The sequence below is a fragment of the Fusarium phalaenopsidis genome, assembly GCF_050370095.1.
Source record: "Fusarium phalaenopsidis strain FUZ10S chromosome Unknown contig_32302, whole genome shotgun sequence".
Classification (NCBI taxonomy): Eukaryota; Fungi; Ascomycota; class Sordariomycetes; order Hypocreales; family Nectriaceae; genus Fusarium; species Fusarium phalaenopsidis.
This window is the reverse complement of record NW_028145405.1, coordinates 318240-339850: the sequence shown is the minus strand read 5'-3', so window position 1 is coordinate 339850 and position 21611 is coordinate 318240. Positions and strand designations below refer to the sequence as shown.

General features: G+C 52.9%; 7 protein-coding genes across 7 annotated transcripts; 6 read left to right on the top strand and 1 right to left on the bottom strand.

Moving 5' to 3' along the window:
- Positions 1-325: 325 nt before the first annotated feature.
- LRP88_07490 (glycoside hydrolase superfamily) lies at positions 326-1420 on the top strand (the record flags this gene model as incomplete). The annotated part of the gene is made up of 3 exons (XM_083244020.1): positions 326-511; positions 559-695; positions 805-1420. The coding sequence occupies 3 exons, from the start codon at positions 326-328 to the stop codon at positions 1418-1420; spliced, it is 939 nt and encodes a 312-aa protein (XP_083098514.1).
- Positions 1421-2381: 961 nt separating this feature from the next.
- On the top strand, positions 2382-3498 carry LRP88_07489 (J domain-containing protein; the record flags this gene model as incomplete). The annotated part of the gene is made up of 2 exons (XM_083244019.1): positions 2382-2898; positions 2957-3498. 2 exons carry the CDS (start codon positions 2382-2384, stop codon positions 3496-3498), a joined length of 1059 nt encoding a protein of 352 aa, XP_083098513.1.
- Positions 3499-4914: 1416 nt separating this feature from the next.
- Positions 4915-7404, top strand: LRP88_07488 (MINDY family deubiquitinase; the record flags this gene model as incomplete). The annotated part of the gene is made up of 1 exon (XM_083244018.1): positions 4915-7404. The coding sequence occupies one exon, from the start codon at positions 4915-4917 to the stop codon at positions 7402-7404; it is 2490 nt and encodes an 829-aa protein (XP_083098512.1).
- A 412-nt stretch (positions 7405-7816) lies between these two features.
- Positions 7817-10152, bottom strand: LRP88_07487 (MRX complex nuclease subunit; the record flags this gene model as incomplete). The annotated part of the gene is made up of 4 exons (XM_083244017.1): positions 7817-8769; positions 8820-9912; positions 9960-10087; positions 10137-10152. 4 exons carry the CDS (start codon positions 10150-10152, stop codon positions 7817-7819), a joined length of 2190 nt encoding a protein of 729 aa, XP_083098511.1.
- A 1737-nt stretch (positions 10153-11889) lies between these two features.
- Positions 11890-13524, top strand: LRP88_07486 (uncharacterized protein; the record flags this gene model as incomplete). The annotated part of the gene is made up of 1 exon (XM_083244016.1): positions 11890-13524. The coding sequence occupies one exon, from the start codon at positions 11890-11892 to the stop codon at positions 13522-13524; it is 1635 nt and encodes a 544-aa protein (XP_083098510.1).
- Positions 13525-15456: 1932 nt separating this feature from the next.
- Positions 15457-17325, top strand: LRP88_07485 (glycoside hydrolase superfamily; the record flags this gene model as incomplete). Its single annotated transcript, XM_083244015.1, has 1 exon — positions 15457-17325. The coding sequence occupies one exon, from the start codon at positions 15457-15459 to the stop codon at positions 17323-17325; it is 1869 nt and encodes a 622-aa protein (XP_083098509.1).
- Positions 17326-19582: 2257 nt separating this feature from the next.
- Positions 19583-21387, top strand: LRP88_07484 (dicarboxylic amino acid permease; the record flags this gene model as incomplete). The annotated part of the gene is made up of 3 exons (XM_083244014.1): positions 19583-19971; positions 20020-20313; positions 20361-21387. The coding sequence occupies 3 exons, from the start codon at positions 19583-19585 to the stop codon at positions 21385-21387; spliced, it is 1710 nt and encodes a 569-aa protein (XP_083098508.1).
- Between the last annotated feature and the right edge of the window lie 224 nt (positions 21388-21611).

Sequence of the window (21611 nt, the reverse complement as noted above, 5' to 3'; positions counted from 1 at the left end):
AGACAAACAAGCACGGAGCCACCTCCTCCCGCAGTGGACGGGCTTCCTTTTTCCTTTCCGGGATTCTAGATGAAACCTTGCGCACATCGGCCGAGTCTACCAAGGCAGTGGGCGCACTGAGGAGCCATCATAGCTTGTGGGTTGACGATCCCCTTGTCATATCCCACTGCAATGAATCTGCTGCCGCCAGCGTCAGTAGCAGAGAAAATGGCCTTGTTAGTACGAGTATATATACTCGCCTTGGCTCCCGAGTAGTTTTTGGTTCTACATGGCTCGTTGAACGATCATCCGACACTCCTTTACAACAGAGAAACTAGATCAAACAATGCGGTTCACTGATATCCTTCTCGCAAGCGCTGGCGCTTCCCTTGCTTTCGCCGCTCCCTGCACCAAGCGAGCTGGAAAATTCATATTCACTGGCTCCAATGAGTCCGGTGGTGAGTTTGGGGAGGGAAACCTCCCTGGAAAGCTCGGCACCGACTACATCTGGCCCGAGACAAGCTCTATTGATGTATGTTTCTCCAAGTCGTGGATCTGGATGCATGTTGACAGTTATAGACGCTCATTGGCACCGGCATGAACACCTTCCGTGTGGGCTTCCGCATGGAGAGAGTTACTCCTGGTGGCATCACGGGCTCCATTGATGAGGACTACATCAAGGGCCTTGAGAGTGTTGTCAGCCACATCACTGGCCAGTAAGTTTTTCGTGTCCATTATGCAGATCAAAGACTAAGGAAACAGGGGCGCATATGCCGTTCTGGACCCTCACAACTATGGCCGCTTCGCCGGCAACATCATCACGAGCACAGCCGACTTTGGCACCTGGTGGTCCAAGGTAGCCAAGCGCTTCGCTAACAACAAGCGCGTCATCTTTGACACTAACAACGAGTACCACGACATGGACAACTCGCTCGTCGCCAAACTCAACCAGGCCGCCATCAACGCCATCCGCGGCGCCGGCGCAACCTCCCAGTATATCTTTGTCGAGGGTAACTCCTGGACCGGTGCCTGGTCCTGGGTCTCTAGCGGCAACGGTGATGCCATGAAGGACCTCAAGGACCCCCAGAACAAGATCATCTACGAGATGCACCAGTACCTCGATGCAGACTCATCTGGCACATCCGAGACGTGCGTCAGCACCACCATCGGCGTGGAGCGCATCAAGGAGGCTACGAAGTGGCTCAAGGCTAACGGCAAGAAGGGCATCCTCGGCGAGACAGCTGGAGGCGCCAACGAGCGGTGCTACACGGCCGTGCAGGGCGAGCTCCAGCACCTCCTGGACAACTCGGACGTCTGGACCGGCTGGCTCTGGTGGGCCGCCGGACCCTGGTGGAACGACTACATGTTCAGCATGGAGGCGCCCAGCGGAAAGGGCTACACCAAGTTCTTGCCCAAGATCAAGAAGTTTATTGCTGCTTGAGGTGGTTGCTGCTGGTCTGCTGGGGGCGGATTCGATGTATATACTTTGTATCAACGTACATAGTTTCTTTGTGTTGAGTTGTTGTCTAAATGTCTTTCTAGCGTCTGTGATATTCGTGATTGTCCAAGTGATCAAAAAGAAACAATTGATTGCATTCGTCTTATATAAACAAGTCCTTGTATACTCCCTGGTGCGCCTGTTGGTCTGAGAGGGCCTTCCCCCATCTTGAACTGCGACTCTTATGTACAAAGTAATGCATGATATCGTCAATAAGACACTAGGAGATCTGCCTGATTAGGAAATGCGAAGGTGTGTTCAATTACTGGTTAGCATCGCTTGTTTTTTTTTCAATTAGATTAGGGTTGGATTCAGTGAGCATTCAGATCCCTAAGTACCTCAAGATATGTTTCTATTTTCAACCCCCAGACCTTAAAAAGAATGTCATTTCTATGCAATTCATGTCACAGTGTTAATGCCTAATGGCACTTCTCTCGTCTTGAACCAATTACATGCAAGACACATCTTACTTCACATTTCGTGTAAGTGACACAGGGTAGGTAACCAACTGACAGGACACCAAGTGGGGATATCACGTGAATGCCGAGATGTCGAGATGGCAACATTGGTGGTGAGAGCCGGCTCCCCAGAGACCGGGGATTGTCCGACTGGAAAACATCAAATTTCTGGCATCCATTTCCATCGCCGTTGCAACCTCTTTTTGGCCGACTCTGCATGTGGCTCATGCGACGCTGATAGCTCACAAAGAAGTCGAGTCTTTGACTCTACTCGACCTCCGGCGGAACCACATCTTCCGACCCTTTGTCTTCGAAAAAGCCACCTTCACACTTGGCGCCGCGACCGACCTCAAACAGCGCAGCTGTAACATCATTATTGCTCCTCATACTCGACCTACGATCAACTTAACAACACCAAAGACTCTTCCCCACCCTCCAGCGATCAGATGCCCAGCGCAACCGCTTCAGGAGCCGATACAGGCGGTTCGGCCCGCTCTCGCGATCACAAGCAGGGGAATCAGGGACGAACCTATACGCCAGACCAGGAGGCAGCAGTTATCCGCATTCGGAGATGCGAAGCCACCGCCTTTTACGATATTTTGAACCTCGAGAGCGTCAAGTCGACATGTACAGAAGCGGAGATCAAAAAGGCATATCGGAGGCAGTCGCTTCTGACCCATCCTGACAAGAATGGACACCCTCATGCGGACGAGGCCTTCAAGATGGTCAGCAGAGCGTTTGGAATTCTGGGTGATAAGGAAAAGAAGGAAAAGTTCGATCGATTCGGCACCGATCCTGATAGTCGATTCGCAAGCGCCCAGGCCAACAACCCCTTCTTCTCGCAACGAGCCGGCGGTGGTATGAACAGAGGCGGCCCGATGTTCGATGATGATTTGACCCCTGAAGAAATGTTTGCTCGCTTCTTTGGTGGTGGAGGAGGGTTCGGTGGCGGTCCATTCGGAGGTGAGTAGATCAGTTTGAGTGCACGAACAATGTACTAACATTGCAGCTTTCGACACAGGCCCGCAGTTTGTCTTCAACTTTGGAGGAGGCCCCGGTATTCGAGTTCATCAGTTCGGTGGAGCTAGACCACGGACGAGACCGCGCGAGGCCAACCAAGGCCGACAGAACGAAAACAACGGCATCCAGACCCTCCTGGGTCTACTACCCATCATCCTGTTCTTCATCCTCCCGGTCATCACCTCGCTCTTCTCCGGCGGCTCATCCTCGTCAACCTCTGCTGGACCTCGCATGGTCTACGACAACCCCGCGCACCCCTACACAGAGGAGCGCAAGACGCCGAACCTGAACGTCCAGTACTACGTGAATCCCGACGAGATTGCCCAGTACGATGATGGAAAGCTCAATAAGCTCGACCGAACAGCTGAGCTCAACCTCGTACGACACTTGAAGGCAGAGTGTGAAAACGAGATGATATACCGGCAGAGGTTGAGAGATACCGCCCAGGGATGGTTCTACCAGGATCCCGAGAAGATGGAGCTGGCCGAGGCGTATACGATGCCGTCTTGCGAGCGACTTCACACCCTCGGGATCGGTCGATGAAGAACTTGTACAAGTCAGGCAGCGCCTAGGCGCGCCAGTGGATATAGTTGTATGTTTCTTGTATCGGGCCTTGCCTTTGCTTGGAGTTGGCGTTGTTGGCATTTCTGGGTCTGCATGGCGACGACGAAGTTGACGAGTTGGAATTGGCACGTAACGAGGGGCAATCGAGCCCATGTAATCAAGACATTATTTGGTACGGGCTGTTGGGCCAGAAGACTGCGACTGGAAAGGCAGCGAAGTAGAGTATATCGCATGGGGTGATTCAATGGATTACTCGTCACTATTTGGGGCTGCCCACCAGTCATTTGATATATCCGCTTGCCATTACAAAGGAATTTTGAGAGATTACAGCTCTGACGCTTTATACCATGGCTTGTGAAAGATTTGCGGTTGGAATTCCACATCCAACGGTTGTCGTTGAGATTGGAGAGTTTGGCTAGTCTCAACGTCCGTGGCATCTCAACAGACCGTTGACTGTTCCAATCTAATTGGTGATTGGACTCTTTCGGCCACCTATATTCGCTGTTCTATGTATATCATGTAATAAACAAGGAGGATAAAGGTGGTTGGGCTGTAGTCTGTTGATGGGTCAAAGGATGATCATCCCACTGCAGGATGGAAGTGTCAAGCTTGAGGTGGGTGGATGCACTACCACCTATTTCCAGACCAATGAATACCTACTCTAAACAACCCAATATACAGCCCACGGCCCTAGTATTATTTCGAGATTATTGAACATCTGGCATCTCAACTCGGATATCGGATCGCGACTTATCACGACACGCAAGATTGAACGACACGCCCACGTCATCGCTGTGGCGGCCATGATGTGGCTGGCCAGTTGGGTCACCGGGTGGCGGGGCAAGCTCCAGGCAACCGGTCAACGAACGCAAAAGCTTACCCGACCTTCTCTTTTATAATCAGCCTGGAGTTTTCTCTCTGCAAGACACATTTGCTTCCCCCCAATCACAGAAGCCACATTGAGCGAATTGTTCACTTTCAACGTACGTTGCACCGCCACGGAAGATCAGAGCGGGACCCGCCTGCAACCCAGTGACGACACCGCACTTCAGGGCAGCCCACCTGAGCTTCCCCGAGACAAACAAGAACGAGTTCAACGAAACAGGAGATAACGACACATTTGAACGACGAGCTTCATTCCGCGCCGAATTAAACCTCTCTTCCCGATTTTGGCGCCGCCGACTTCATGCATTAAGCGTCCGGCGCTTCCAAAACCACCTCGAATCACTTCCCCGCAGTCCGTTCGCTGTGGTAGCGCAGCAGCAGGTCACAGCTGGCGAGGCGCTGAGCTTTATCAGCGGACTCCTGCCCATGACATTGCTTTAATCCTTCGATTCATTCATCCGATACCAACCTCGAATCAATTCCGAACAAGAAAAACCTACGCTCGAAGCCATGTCGAATAATCCCTGGGCTGATGGAGGGTCCGAAGGAGGATGGGAAGATGTTAGGCCACGCCGCGATGGACAAGCGCCCTCTGCTGATGGGCGAGATCCTCAAAGCGCCCCCGCAGCGCTGAGGCCTGGCGGTGCCTTTGCTAACTTGGAGGCGGAGGAAGAACATGCTTGGGGAGAACCTAGGAGACAACCAAGTGACGGGCAACGTCTTGAAGGTGCACCCGTCTTCCTGAGGCCAGGAGGGGACAGATCCGAGACAAACCCATTTCTGCGGAAAAAGGTGCCCCAAAGTCAGGATACGACTCCTTCGGAATCTTTCTCAAAACTCACACTCGATGAGCCCAGCACAAACCCGTGGCAACCAGCAATAGTCGGTCAGAATGCGCCGACGCCGCCGCCGCCACAACTGGCTCCAAGCTTGTTGGACGAGAATACCAAAGACCCTTGGGCGCCAACACCACAGCCACCTATCTCTGGATCGCCAGCCTTGGTATCACTGCCCTCGGGCCGGGAATCGCCAGCCTGGGATGAGGATCCTCTAGGAAAGAGCGCCAAACCTCCTACCCCGCCTATGAAGCTGACAGAGGAGCTCACCGGAGATACCCATGTCTGGGACGAAATAGGAGATCCGAGCAAGGGCAAAGCCAAGGCTGCAGGAGCTGGATCAGCATCACCCGATGACTGGAACTTGATAGACGCAGAGCCCTCAACAAGCTTTTCCAAAGAACCTACAGAGGATAAACCACCGCTACCACCTAGACAACCGACAGAGCCATCCGCTTGGAAACCTTCGCGAGAGCCGGTAGACGGTAAGACCGAGACATACCAAATCAAGAACATCCGATGGCACGACGCGACCTCATCACAAAACCCTCGAACATCACCTATCCTGATCCAGAACGCAAATGGACCTTGTCCGCTTGTGGCGCTGGTGAACGCCCTCACCATGACAACGCCTGCCGATATCGAGGACACGGCCCTGGTCCAGATCCTACGCTCTAGGGAGCAAGTCAGCTTGAATTTGCTTCTGGATGCCGTCTTTGACGAGCTAATGTCACCCCGGAGGACCAGCTCTGAAGATGCCCTTCCTGATGTTTCAGACTTGTATGCTTTCTTGCAAAGCTTGCACACAGGCATGAATGTCAACCCACGTTTCATACCAACGGAGAGTATGGTGAACGCCTACAAGCGTACGTCGCTGACACATCTGCACCCTACCGAACGGGGCGATTTGATACCGGGAACCTTTGAGAACACGGCTGAAATGGCCCTTTACGCTACATTTTCGATTCCCCTTATTCATGGATGGTTACCTCCCAAGTCAGAGCCTGCGTATGAATCGCTGGAGCGACAGGCCGCTTCATACGAGGACGCGCAGAACTTGCTATTTCGAGAGGAGGAGCTGGAGGAGAAGCTATCAGATCCAGACGTTGGCCTCACTGAGTCAGAACAGCAGCTCTACCAAGATGTGATGATTATCAAGGAATTTCTGGAGACCTCAGCTACTCAACTCACGCACTGGGGTATTGAAGTTATTGGCAAAGCTATCCGGCCGGGTACTTTTGCCATCTTGTTTCGAAACGATCACTTCAGCACGCTCTACTGTCATCCACAATCGATGCAGCTTCTCACACTAGTCACAGATGCAGGCTTCAAGACCCACGAGGAAATCGTATGGGAGACGCTATCTGATGTTAACGGAGAGAGCACCGAGTTTGTGTCGGGAGATTTCCGCGTTGTCAGCCTTAGTGGTGCTGTTCCCGGAACAAGTACAGGAAACTACAACAGCAACGATGGAGGAGAATGGACAACAGTGCATAACAAACGTGGCAAGGCCCGGCATGAGGATGAGCCTCCGATGAGTCCCAGCACTGAACAGGAGGATCGAGATCTGGCTCTTGCGTTGCAGCTACAAGAGGAAGAAGAGGAGAAACATAGAGCAGAGGAGGCACGACGACGGAGGGAGAGTATACTTTCGGAGCAGTACATTGAGCAACAGGCTAGACAGTCGGGACCTGCGAATCGTGGTGGCCGAGGAGGCCATGGCGATCAAGCTGGTCGAGGGGCTCCGAGGGGTGGAGGCGTCACCAGACAAGCCAGTGGTCTCGTACCGGGCCGAACTAGTTCTTCCAGCGCACCAACGACAACCATGGCCAACGCACAACCTCGACCTGCTCAGCAAGTAGTCCGCTCTCTCATTCCTCCTCAGCGACAGGGCGTCACACGACCCGCCGAAGCAGCGGGTGAAGATGCGCCTCCTTCCTATGAGCAGGCAGCTCAGGACCAGGTATATCGGCCGCCGGTGGGCCATCCGAGCCATGCGGACAGCAGCGCCGACATCTCGAGACAGTCTACAAGGACGGGCTCGGTGTCTATGGGACAACGGCAAGCGGGTCAGTCTGCGGGCAGACGGCCGCCCGTTAACCCCGCGGCGGTGATTGGGAACAATCAATCGCAGTCCAAGGATAGGGACTGCGTCGTTATGTGATGAGTTACAGAAGGGATTATTTGGAGTTTTTGGCGTGGGAAACATGTATAGCACGGTGCTATTGAAGGCATGAATTGACAGGCGAGTTTAACTCGTACTTGAAGCCATCACCTTTGTTTCTCTGGACCCTTGTCTGAACGACTCCACCATGCACCCTCTACTGTACGGCAACTAATGATTACGAAAGAGAAATGTCGATTATGGAATGCTTAAGTGATTTGTTTGAAAGATGGTGGCGTTTTTAGGGAACCATGTGTGGGAGAGATTGTTCAGCTATACCTTGAAGTTCAAGTGAGATTGTATATCTCAATATTTTCTTTATGCTCCTAAACACCATTTTGTCACGATTGAGCGTAAATTTTATACATCTTGACCCGGGTATCCCTTTCAAAAACCACACAACGACAAGAAACTACCTCCTTCGAGTTCGCGTCGCCGGCTTGGGCGCTGGCGCAAACGCATCATCATCCGAGATCTCATCGTCGCTAATCTCTACAGCCTTGCTCTGTGTGCCACTAGCCTGCGACTGTGAAAAGTTTAGCTTTGTCTGCCGCGTGCCCTTGGCAGCTCCTCTCTTTGCCGTCGTCGTCGTTGTGGCTTTGGTGCTTCTCGTTGCTGCGGCGCGACGGGTTTTTGGTGGTGGTGGTGGTGGTGGTGGTGGAGCGGGTTCTTCTTCCGACTCCATGACTACGTCTTCTTCTTCCTCTTCTTCGCTGTCTTCAAAGGGTTTGCGGCCGCGCCCTCTTGCGGGGGCTTTTCGTGCTGGAGCTGCTTTGGTGGTGCGTGTTGCTCGCTTAGCAGGCTTCTTCGGTGGCTCCTCATCCTCATCCATAAGATCGACATCCTGCTGGACCGCTGCCTTGCCTCGACCTCTTGCAGTCTTGCGTGCAGGTGCAGGTGCAGCGGACGCACGTGCGGAGCTCGCACCCTGGTCGGCAGCAGCATCCTCGTAGGTCCAGGCGTCTGGTTCGTTCTCCCAGCTGCCGTCAAAGTCACTGTCCCATGTAGCGGGCTTTGGTTTAAGAACTCGCTTGCGTTCCGCTTGGGTCGTGGGGGCCCCGCTCGCTTGCTCCTGCTCGATCCTTGTTCGGTATATCTTCATGGCGCTGTTGAGATCTTCGTCATCGGATTCTAGACCCAGCATCTGTCGGACTTGACCAGTGAGATGTTCTGATACGAAGAGCTCCATGGCATGCTTGTCGTCCTTGGTCACAAACTGGGTTACAGCATCACCAAAGGGACCTTGTGGGAGAACCTTGAGGGATTGTGCTGAGAGAAAATCCTGGACAAGACTCTCAACCTTGACTGCGTCGCTACCATCAGCCAGGGCCTCGAGGGCGTCCGGATTCACTGCAGTTGTCTTGCCTGCAAAACGTTAGCAACTTGACATATTCAAAGCTGAGAGAAGAACTCACGTTGTGACGTCTTCTTGCGGTAAAAGTACACGACGTCATTCGTGTTGGCCACCTTCCCAACAAAACGATTTGAGAATCGCTGAGGGTTCTCAATCTCGAATTGGCCACCATCTGTTGCCGTGTACTCCACCTTGAGTCGAATCAAGGGGAGTGGTCGTTCTTCCAGAGCCTCCTCATCTGTCTGGATCGCCTCCCAATCGGCGTTGGCCTCTTCAATCATCTCCTCGACTACTTCCATCAGCTTGCGCGTCACCTCTTGGCGGTTCTCCTTCTTCTTGTCAAGTCCTTTGAAGTTCTTATCTTGCGAAAGGACGAGTTCTCGAGTGACAAAGGGTCGCACAGTCTTGAGTGGAAGCTTCTCAACCTTGAAGTCTTTGCCTGTGACGCTGAGAATAGCGACATGCTTCTGGACGGCTTCGCCGGGTACCAATGAAGTGGCAACTGAGGAGCCAGGCTGCATGACATGAAAGCCTGTCTCTGGGTTCTGGGTAGGATCAATCAAGCATTCATGCTCGTGGCCCCAGACGATAAGATCCAACCAGTCGGGAAGGACATTCTCGGGGAGATATGAGGTAGCCGTATGGGCGTGGTGGTTCTGGTGAACAGCCAGGAGGTTGAACCAGTCTGGGCTCTGCGGACTAGGGTGAAACCACTTGACCTTGTGGTCTCGAAATGTTCGAAACATTCGCTCGTCTCGGACGTTACTCAACCCAAAGAGGGCCAGTCTTGTAAGACCCTTTTGGAGTAGGATGGGCTTCGCTTGGATATTATCCGCCTCGGGAACCCGTCCAAAATAGTTGAGCAGTCCACTCGCCTGCAAGAGGTCAAGTGAACAAAAGTTGCCCTCGCCAGAGGGATCGTCGTGGTTTCCATGAATAGAAAAGACTGGGATGGAGATGTTGATATCGGGGTCTTCGTAGTTGACGTGAGGGAAGGCGCCTTCAAAGACGGACGCAGCATCGGATTGAAACTCGAGGGGGCAGGGCTTCATGCCAAGGCAATTCTGTCGAAGGGTTCGCATGACTTGGTAGAGTGACTTTCGGGAGGGCTTGTTGTCGTGGAAGAGATCGCCGGCGAGGAGAACCATGTCGACCTAGGGATGTTAGAAGAGAATAACAGGTAAGTGACTACTTGTCTTACATCCTCGGTACGGGCGAGATTCAGGATCTCGTCAAAGGTACGCCAACTGTCATCCTTACGGATGGGGTCTCGTTCTTCGTATCCGACATGGTTATCGGTTGCAACGAGAATGCGGATCGTGTCCGCCTCTGCGGCTGTGAGTTAAGGATAGTGGGGGAAGAGTAGATGGGCTCATACCGGTGAATTCGGGCATCCTGGAGGTTCCGTTGGAGGCTCTTGGTTGTTTACCAAGGCCAATAAAACGCAACGACGTGGTGGGTGTGCTTTACGCGGGTGCCTTGGTTGGGAGACGCGAGGAGGTGAGCTAAGGGTGACGCGACCAATTGCGAAGTCACGTGATGGCACATCCAATCCACTCCTCCAGCTTAGCTCCAGCTGGGTGATGTGACGGCTCACCTTTTCGAGCGCCCACGCAGCTTCTGGATTGGACAAGGATGATTCCAGAAGTTGGGACTAAAAAATGAGGGCAGCCCATTTAATTTTTCGATTGGGGTGGGCGCGCGGGATCTTGCAGCGGGAGGAGACCATGCTGGGCCCTTGAGGCAAGCTCGCTAAGGTAGGGAAATATTGGGGAATGGCATCAGGTCAGCTCTTGTTGACACTCAGTCTTTCGGACCCGTTCCGCAAGGGTGACATGTCTTTTTTTCGTCCCGTCATTGTCTCTGATGGATTGTGACGCAGGGGGATGCGCGATGTTACCTTTGCCACGTTGAAGGGTATGGAGAAAGCTGGTTGAGGATGAGCTTATCAATGCAACTTATTATCTGGCATTGCTGATCTTAGTGTTTAGGTGGACTTGGGACTCGACGATATCACGGCGGTACAGGCGCTTCCAAAGACGCAATGGACGTACAAGTCAATACGTCAACCCCTCTCTCTGGAACCGAGCCCTGGTCCCAAGATGGCAGCCGTCTTGACATTTGACAGGTCAGACAACTCCAAGCCACGTCCCTCGCTAGCCATCAAGAATAAGACCACCACATGGCGGCAAGTGGACCCTTTTCAGCACGCCCCCTTTGACCATCGCTTCTCTCCCCCCCTGCTTCTCGTTCCTGACCATCCCGATCCCCCTCGTTCCCAACGGCGCGGCATATTTTTTGTTTTTTTGCGATGTGTGTCTTGCTTTTGCTTTTTGACAATGCAACCGAACTTATATAAACTCTCGGGAGGGCCCGTCGCGTCGTGTGTGGCTCCCCCCGATGTTGTTTTGCATATCACGACCCGAAGTCTCGGGAACAGATCATCATCTTGTACTTCACTCAAGACCAGGCCGGAACCTGGACAGAAACGTGCTCTCGTGGCGCCAGACTGAAGAGGAGGGTCACCATCTGGCCATGATCCCAGCGTCCCAACTACTAGACTCGCGCTCGGGACCGTCTGTGCCCCCTTCCGTCATCCATATCCATCCTTATCCTGCGGCTCCCGGACCTTTTGCCCTCTTGTCCCTGGCTCCTTGTTGGTTCGAAACCACGTCTTGGATTTGATTTAACACTGCATAAACAAAACCCATTGGTTTGACCAGATTGCTCAGATCCCCTCATCTGACTCCCCCCTCTCTCGCTAACCTGCTTTTGTTCTCTTGCGGCTTGGCTTGCGGTCCCCCTCTTCTTCACTCCCTCAGCCCAAGGTCCGTTCGCGAGCCGCCATCTTACGATACTCGATACTCCCGCGATCCACTTGCGCCTTTGCGCATCGACTACTATTTCTCTCGTCCACTTCCGCTGCATCAGTTCCAGCTTGATTATCTTTTATCACATCTGACTTTATATAGCCAGTTCCTGCAGCTTGTTGTTCCAAAACATCTTCTTCTCTTCCCGTTCATATCCAAGTTACCCCGGCTTCACAAGTCTCATCTTTCACCCCGCGCTTCTCTCTTATAAACCCCGATCCTTGGTCAAAGCCTCAATCACATCAAATCGTACCACAGGCCATGCATCTCGTCGCCAGGATCGACCGGGATTTCCTCCACGGAGGGAATTTCTGGTCACACAAGAGCCCAGTCTTTTCCATGGAGATCCCCTTCTTCTGGCGCAGACGCCCGCGCCTGTCTCTGGGAGATCTGCCCGTTGAGATCTTTGCCACCATCTGCCGCAACCTGTGCGCCCACTGCCAGCGCCAGCATGTTGTCGATCTCCCCCCTGACGAGATCGAATGCGCCCTCGAGGCTCAGCAGGCTCTGTCGCGGCTGAGCCGCACGTGTCGCCGCTTCCGCAACGTTGCCCAGCCTATTCTCTTTCACTGCTACCACTCGGGGAGACAGCCTGATCTGGCGACAAGTCCCGACTGGTGGGGTGATACGGAGGCTAGGAGGCGTGAGATTGAGACTCTCGAGACCTTTTTGCGCACACTTCTAGAGAGGCCGGACTTGGCCAAGGAAGTCCGCGCCCTCGCCTTCTTTGCGCTTAGAGAAGTACAGGCTCGCGAGGTATCACCCGAGACACAAGCTCTCTTCCGACAAGCAGGCGAACGTGCTGGCTTTCGGGCTCTGCCTTCGTATGACCATGTCGAGCCAAAGTGGTTACAAGAGGCCGCCATCATGGCTGCGCCCTTCCTTGAGCAACTACTCATCTACCGGTCGTCATCAGAGGGCCTGCAGTACTTGAGAGACTCACCCTTCTACCTGCCCAACCTCAAGTATCTGGTGCTGCCTGGCCAGGGCAAATACCCCGACGAGTGCTGCCACATCCAGCAGATGCAAGACGTTCTGGCCAAGGCGCAGAACCTCGAGGTGCTGGCAGCAAGCGATGCTGATTGTGGAACTGATATCCCCCTCCGTGAGCGCTTCCGCACAGAGCCATGGGATACAGCCCTCTCAAGTCTCCGTCGCCTATCATTACACGGCCTAGATCCCGACAACCTGGCCAAGATCCTCCGCCGTAGTCCTGTCCTGGAAGACCTAGAGTACTTTTGCGACATGGACAAGTACACCGTGCTTCAGCACGATCACCTTAGCCCCGTTCGTCAGTCACTACGACGGTTGTGTTACACTAGCACAACATGGGAGCACACAAGCGGCGGCGCCGATGACATGATAGAGCAAATATCAATGTTTCTGCGTTGGGACACGTCTCTTCGCGCCGACTTTAGCTTTGTCGATTTTCCGCGCCTTGAGATTCTCGAGGTTGAGCAGCTCCTCCTCTATGGACCTGTGTTTGATGATGAGGAGCGGTGGCAGCGGTTTGATGGCATGAAGGAGATTGGCCCCGAGATCTTCATGGCCAGTCTGCCCTCGTCATTACGAATCCTCCACATCGGCATGGTGCTCGCCTGGCCAGAGCTCCACCGTGATCTACTGGGCATGACAGAGAAGCTATACCGGTTCCAAAACCTGAGCGTCGTGGCCGTAGACCCCTACGAAGCACCTCCCCCCGAACAAGTCCGAGAGCTCGAGGATGCATTCGCGGCGAAGGGCATCGTGTTCCGGATAGGACAGACCACGCAGGTGCCTTTTGGGAGGGGCATGCTAGGCGTGAGGCCGGGGCACCCGGAGCCTCTTGGGGGCCAGGATCTGCGGTTTCCCCTGGATCATAGGAATCCGGGGCATTGGGACTTTTTGGATTGGTAGATGTGGTGATTGTAAGAGTAGTGGTTTCATGGTTTAACGGTACATGTAGTAGGTAGCGAAAACTGCTTTTGAATGGACATTTGTCTATTGCACATTATGTATAAAGAGTCTAGTCATTATGTATGAAGAGTGTAGGTAGTTGTATGAAAAGTCTAGTCAAACATAACTCGCGAGCAAGTGATGTAAATGTTGGCGCTGTAGGGCTTTGATAAATATGGATTTTATATACATCATTGTTTATGCTATCTTTCGATATCAGGTTCTTCCCGCTTTTAATCCTTGATCCATGTGTGTGATGATCACCATCACCCAGCAATGTCGGCTGGCATTATTAGACCAATCATCAACAAGAACCGAATCCAATTGAAAGGATCAGTCGGCAATGTATTCCTAAGTGATATGTTGAATGAAAACTTGTAAGATGAAACGGGCCAGATCACGTTTGAGTTGGTGATGACTCTGAAGCAGAGTTCAGGAGTGTTGTTAATGTGGCACCTTTTCATGCTCACCAAGCACAAAGGGACTATTTAATACATCTATGGGAGTTAAAAAGTGTAGAATACTAAAATTAAGCTACTTGCCTATCAATGAATATCTGTGCCCTGGCATATAAACTCCCTTGGCGATCAAAGTCAGTATCGCAGTGTGGGCCACCGGATGTCTCGCACATTTATGACGAACAATGAGTGAGTTTTAATCATTGTCACTTCTCAGATGGTTATACTTGATCTTCGAGAAGGGTGATACCCACAGCGACAGGGTTGTTGGTGGATAACTCGGCAAGCGTTTTGGAGTTGTATGTCACCAGCACAACCTCACAAGGAATGGCTCAACCTCGAAGGAAAACATCACTCAGTTCAACTGCCGCTTCATCATGCCGCAATTCCTTCTTCTCGAGAACTCCTGCGGGGATCAGCTGTTCACGGCCTTATTCACATAGTCTGGCCGAATACGCGGATTGGTAACTAACTAGTCACTGGCTCGCTTGTCGATCTATGCCCACCAAGGTCGTAACTGGGCATTTGTCAATGCAAGTTACCATTCTGTCGGAGAAATGAGTTTATCGGAGAATTATCAAGTCGTATTAAGTTCTTTAGAAGATACTCATATGATCATTCTATGAATATAGAGCATCTTTAGATGAGGTCGTTGGGCGTGAATGTGTTTATATTGTGGATGATGGCTGATGAGACACCCCGACCACAACAGCTCTATTTTGAAACATTCTGAAACATATTCCAAATGCTACTTAACCAAACCGACGACTTCAATCTGTATATACAGCTTGTACAAGTTCCTTCATGATTCTCCGAAACTCCGGAGACGACCTCAACCGACGGAGAATTACATCGTCAGTTGAGGGGTAAAAACCGGCTCACATCATCGGCACCAGACTCGAATCCCATGAACCATCGGTCAAAGCAACCACTTCAAGACCCAATCCGAAGCACCCCATGGATTCAATTCCGCGCCGAGCTTCTCCGCCATTGGAGGGTCGCCGATTCTGGGGTAAACTGGGTCGGGGGCCCCTCTCCCCGCATCCACTTGTGACAAAGATCGTCGTCTTTCAACACCATCAATGGACATCGTCAACGGCCCAACGCCGGCGTCACTACGTCATATGCAGATGATGGGTCCCTTCCACGAGGTCAAGCAGGTTGTTTCTATCCACATGATTCTCCACTTGTCGTCCCCGCAAGTTGGGTGAGTTTTCTGGGGTAGTTTGGGAGCGTGACTTTTTGTTTCCCCGCGAGTTCAGGTTTTTTTAATGATTTCGAGTCGGTCCGAAATCATTGAGATGGACTGATGCGGAATATTGCCGTTGTAGTTAACGGCATTAACGTTGCAAGTGTACGAGATGGACTATATATCGTCCATGAAGCCATTGAAGTTGTGGTGCAAGCGCAGCAGTGAGCTTCCAATGTGCCCATCATGACAGCCTCGGTTACTTTTATGCAGCTCTTTTTAGCGTCCTTGGCTGTTGGCCAGCAAGTCTTCTTGCCTGCTGAAGGCCCAACGACTCGCTCCCGATGCAAAGCCGGCACCAAGACGAGTGAGCCCAAATACACATATACTCCTTTCAGTTACACCCAGACAGACACTGTCAGATATGCTACCTCGGTGCCCTCTCCGACTACGACAACAACATATGCTGCGCCCCCAGAGTCATTGACAACCCTGTTGCCCTCTCTCTCCTTTACAACCTGGGGCAAATGGGATCCCAATGCAACGACCAAAGCCTTGGACACTGATGATCCCTATGGGCAGGCAGCATGGACTGCCCTCTGGGAGCACGCAAACCCTCCCAACTTTACCGAAACGGCCGTGTACAGCACAACAGTATCTCCTACCCCTATTCCGAGTGATGAGCTCGTGCTGCCTCCGCGAGACTACTTTGGCCCGAGCGACTGCTACAACTTCCCCAAGAACTTCTCCTTTGGGGTCGCCAGCTCGGCTAGCCAGATCGAAGGGGCCACAGCTGAAGAGGGCAAGTCGCCTTCTCTCATGGATATTCTCGTCCGAGACGCCCGGCCCAAGTCGTACGTGACGAACGAGCATTACTATTACTACAAGCAAGACATTGAGAGGGTGGCGGCCATGGGTGCCAAGCACTTCTCATTTAGCATCGCGTGGACTCGAATTCTCCCATTCGCCCTACCGGGAACCCCCGTGAACCAGGAGGGCATTGACCATTACAACGACGTGATCAACTTTATCCTCGAGAAGGGCATGGTGCCCGAGGTGACCCTCCTCCACTTTGACACTCCCCTTCAGTTCTTCGGCAGCAACCTCAGTGTCGCCGCCGACCCCCCGCTGATTGGGTACGTCAACGGTGGCTACCAGAATGAGACATTTCAGGACGCCTTTGTGCACTATGCCAAGGTGGCCATGACACACTTTGCTGACCGCGTCCCGGTGTGGTTCACCTTTAACGAGCCGCTGCTGTATTCGTACAATGCCAAGTCGGTCTACAACGTGGTCAAGGCCCACGCGAGGGTGTACCACTGGTACAAGGAGGAGTTGAAGGGGCAAGGCAAGATTTCCATCAAGTTCAACAACAACTTTGGTGTTCCACGGGATCCCAAGAGCGAAGTCGACGTGTACGCTGCGGATCACTTCAACTCGATCCAGCTCGGACCCTTCTGCAATCCGATTTTCCTGGGGCAAGACTACCCTGACTCGTTCAAGCAGACGTTTGAAGACTACGTGCCCCTCAGCAAAGAGGATCTCGACTACATGGGCGGCACGGCCGACTTTCTTGGCATCGACCCGTACACTGCCACGGTGATTGCGCCCCCGGTGGAAGACGACAAGGAGAGCATCCTCCAGTGCGCCGGGAATTCCTCGTCGACGTACAGGCCCTACTGCGTGAATCAGACGACGACCAACGTGTTTGGCTGGGACATTGGTTACCGCTCTCAGACTTACGTTTACATTACCCCTACTTACCTCCGCAGCTACCTGAACTATTTACATAATACCTGGAGAACCCCTGTCGCCATCACCGAGTTTGGGTTCCCCGTGTTTGGGGAAGCTGACAAACAGCTCGTGGATCAGCTATTCGACACACCGCGGAGCATCTACTACCTGAGCTTCATGTCCGAGGTGCTCAAGGCCATCTGGGAGGACGGGGTCGAGGTGGTTGGGGCGTACAGCTGGAGCTTTGCGGATAACTGGGAGTTTGGGGACTATGACGCGCACTTTGGCATTCAGACGGTGAATCGGACGACGCAGGAGAGGAGATATAAGAAGAGCTTCTTTGACCTGGTTGATTTCATGAAGGCGAGAGGTGTAGAGTAGATGGGGGGTGTAGAGGAGAGGCCAACCGGGTGTTGGTGGGCCTTGTACGGTCACTAATCCACGTTAGGAAACGTCTATCAAGGCGGTTCAAGGATGTTTTTGACGATAGTGAATAAAAATTGCGTGAGAGTTGATGATAGCAGAAACAAACTTTGAATAGAAGAAATAGTATGAAAAACTCTGAATCAGCCTAACTCATGCGGTGCGGCAATTTCAATGATTCGCTGTCGGACCGGGACCTACAGATACTATTCAACCCGTCGAGTCCGTCCGCCGCGCGTTGGGCGTAACGGGCGAAACGTGGGTCCCGGGTCTGGAAGCAATCGCAATCTTAATCACAAGCCAAGCCAAGCTCCGGAGGCCAGATCCGACCCCGGATCCCGAAAGAGGGAAATCTCGCACCGGGGGGAGGTTCGGGGTCTCCGGGAGGAGGAGTTCCTGCTCTTCTCTCCGCACTTTGAATGCATAGCCATGGGGTTGAATTGGGGTTTTAGCTAATAATAAGGTAACAGTTATGTTTAAACAGAGGCTTGATGCTAGCGCGCAGAAGCCGGTTTTGTCGTTTGGAGGTTAGGGGGGGAGGGGGAATTTGTTAGTCGGAGTGAACAAGGGAGACGACTACGACGCGTTATGTGGAGATTCTTCTCTGGATAAGACGTGAATGGATGGTCGTGGTTGGATCCCTTGTCCTTGGAGGCAAGACCAAGAGATCCATGGTGCGGAGAAAGCAAAGATGAATGGACCGTGGCCCGTGCTAGAGATAAAGATCACGAGAACAACATGCAAATTGTTGGCAGGGGATGAAGGAGGAAGCCCAGGGGTGTGCCTCACTGGACGGAGCCCGAGGAGGAATGAGAAGGGCTTCTTGACCAAATCAGAGCTCGTACAAACCCTGACCTCGTCTCCCCCAACAGGCAGGTTGGTAAAGAGGCTGGCATCATTGCATTGCAACGGTCCACTCATCTTCTTACCCCGCAGGACAAGACGGCAGATAGGCATAGGCTGACTGGCAGATAAACAACCCGCCAAGACCGCAGTAAGACCGGGGGTTATCAACGACCGAGCTTTGTCAAGAAGTGAACGGGAACAGGAGGATGGATATAGCGCACCATGGGACCAACAGAGAGGCAGAGATTCCATATGGACCTGCCCGAAACGGAGAAGGCGGTGCGATAGCGGTGGGTACTGCAGTTACTGTGCTGCCGTGGTAATATCTCTCTCGTAGTGGAGGTCAGGGCAGCAGGGGGGGATCACTCACAGTCAAGGAAAAGCTTATCTCCAAGGTTACACTTGGACAGAGCAACGAACCAAAGAAGCCGTTCTAGAACTGCGCTAAGCACCAAGAAGGGATCGTCTTCTTTTCCCAAGAAGCCTTGGCGATCACTTGCCGAAAGCTGCCTTGGCTTCGGGCGAGCACTTGAGACACAAGTAGGCTACAGAGTTTTTTACTCTAATCTGCCCTGCGCCCGAGTTTGCTGTGGAAGGAAGATGCTCGTGTGCTGAGACGGGTAGAATGGCTTATTATGCATTGTGGACGTTGCACATGCACACACGGCACGGGCTGAGTAGAGACATGCATGTAACAACGCTGCTGCCTCTCTCGCGAGGCACACACACATCGCCACAGAGTTGCACATTGACCAGGGGATCTGCCCATTCTGCTCTGCTGATCAGTTACAATCCAGGAAAGGTTCTCACCCTTGACCCCGTCCCGGTTTACGTTATGGATCGTTGTCCGCCTAGGGTTCCATCAAGACTGAGTGCACACTCCCCTCGATGACGAGCGAGGAGTCTTGGCGGAGAGGACGACTCGAGGACCTGTGGATGTTGGTTGGTCGTGAGCAGGACCAGGCATCGGTGAATCCTCTCTTTCACACGCCCCCCGGTTACTGACAGTTTTTTCTGAAGGAGAAGCCGACACTGAGGGTAGGCAGTCTGGGGTATTAGGTAATTCTCTGCGACAAAACAAACGAGAGAGAGATCCTACGAGTCAAGGTAGGGAAGGGATCTTCGTTCTCTATTTAGACGACAGGTCCCCTCCTCTTGTCCTCGCTTCCTCTCCTCCCTTCGTTGTGTCACGTCAAGGGTCCTCTCATCTTGGATCGCCATTCACCCTCAAACGTCGTTGTTTTTCTCATCTGGCCAAGCCCTTGGCTTTTTCTCGTTCCTGTCAATAAAGACTCTTGGCCTCTTGGCCTCCCCAACCTTGGCAAGCTTGGCTACTTCTTTCTCCAACTTGGGAGTAACAGAATAAACCATGGCTTCCAATGACGTCGAAAAGACGGACATGGGCTATGATGCCAGCATGCCCACCGAAAAGGTCGAGCGCGGCGACCAGGACCTGCACATCCGCGGTCTCGAGACGAGCGCCGAGACGTCGCTGCAGCGTGGCCTCAAGGCGAGACACATTACCATGATTGCCATTGGCGGTGCTATTGGTACTGGTCTGATTATCGGTACCGGCAAGGCTCTTGCTCAAGCTGGTCCTGGTTCTGTGTTCATCTGCTACACCATCATTGGTTTCGTCGTCTTCCTCGTCATGGCTGCTCTTGGTGAGATGGCTGCTTGGTTGCCCATGTCTGCTGGTTTCACTGGTTATGCTTCTCGGTTCTGTGATCCTTCGCTTGGTTTTGCGCTCGGCTGGACGTGAGTATTCGAAGCAGTTGACTATCGATATATGCTGACAGGTTCTAGATACTGGTTCAAATACATCATCGTCACGCCCAACCAATTGACGGCTGCTGCTCTCGTCATCCAATACTGGGTTCCTCGTGAGACGGTCAATCCGGGTGTATTCATCGCCATCTTCCTCGTCATCATCTGCGTCATCAACTACTTTGGTATTCGATTCTTTGGTGAGCTCGAGTTCTGGCTCTCGTCGTTCAAGGTTATCACCATCTGCGGCATCATCCTCTTCTCCCTTATCGTTGCCCTCGGCGGCGCTCCTGATGGTGACCGAAGAGGTTTCCGATACTGGAACAACCCTGGGTAAGTTGACACTGCTCACTTCACTAGACACAACTAACCCGTCTCAGTGCTTTCAAGCCTTATATCATGGAGGGCGACGCTGGCAAGTTCCTCGGCTTCTGGTCCTGCATGGTCAACGCCACCTTTGCCTACCTGGGTACCGAGCTCGTTGGTGTCACTGTCGCCGAGGCCCAGAACCCCCGCAAGACCATCCCCCGCGCCATCAAGCTCACTTTTTACCGAATCCTCTTCTTCTACTGCCTCTCGGTCCTCCTCGTCGGCATGATCGTCCCCTACAACTCCCCCGAGCTCAAGTTCGCCAACGAGTCCAAGAAGAACAACGCCTCGGCCTCTCCCTTTGTCGTCGCCGCCAAGATCGCCGGTGTCAGCAGCCTGTCCCACGTCATCAACGCCTGTATCTGCGTTTTTGTGTTCTCCGCCTCCAACTCGGATCTGTACATTGCCAGCCGTACCCTCTACGGTCTCGCCTCTGATGGTTCTGCCCCCGCCATCTTCAAGAAGACTGACAAGCACGGCGTGCCCATCTACGCCCTCGCCATGTCGGCTTGCTTTGCCCTGCTCGCCTTCATGAACGTCTCGGACGACTCCACCAAGGTCTTTGGCTACTTTGTCAACCTCACCACTATCTTTGGTCTCATGTCCTGGATCTCCATCCTGACCACCCACATCTTCTGGTGCCGAGCCCGCAAGGCCCAGGGTCTCGCCAACGAGGCCCTCCCCTACGTGGCTCCCCTCGGTGCCAAGGGCTCGTACGTCGCCCTGTTCATGTGCATCCTCGTCGCCCTGACCAAGAACTACGACGTCTTTGTCGGCGGCAACTTTGGCAAGGAGAAGTACAAGACCTTCATCACTGGCTACCTGGGCATCCCCGTGTACCTGGCCCTCATCTTTGGCCACAAGATCGTCACCAAGTCGCGCGGCATCAAGCCCCACGAGGTCGACTTTTACACTGGCAAGGACATTATTGACCGTGAGGAGGAGGAGTTCCTGGCCCGCAAGGCGGCTCTCCGCGAGGCCGAGGGAGTTAAGCGCGGCAACTGGTTCTACAAGACTTTTGTCTCTTGGCTGTTCTAGACGTCTTTATGTGTATATAAACGTGTGGTCTATGTGTGGTAGAGGTGGATGTGTTACGTATATGAGAGAAGCCTGTTTCTTCAGGCGATGAGCATATGTTCATGTAGCGAATCACAACTTGCCGTTTCTCATCCAAACGGCTTCTTAGCGTTGAAGCCTTTCCGTCCGTAACTTGCCCGAGATTGCCTATTTCGGCACACCCCAAGTCGGCAACATCGGCCCCA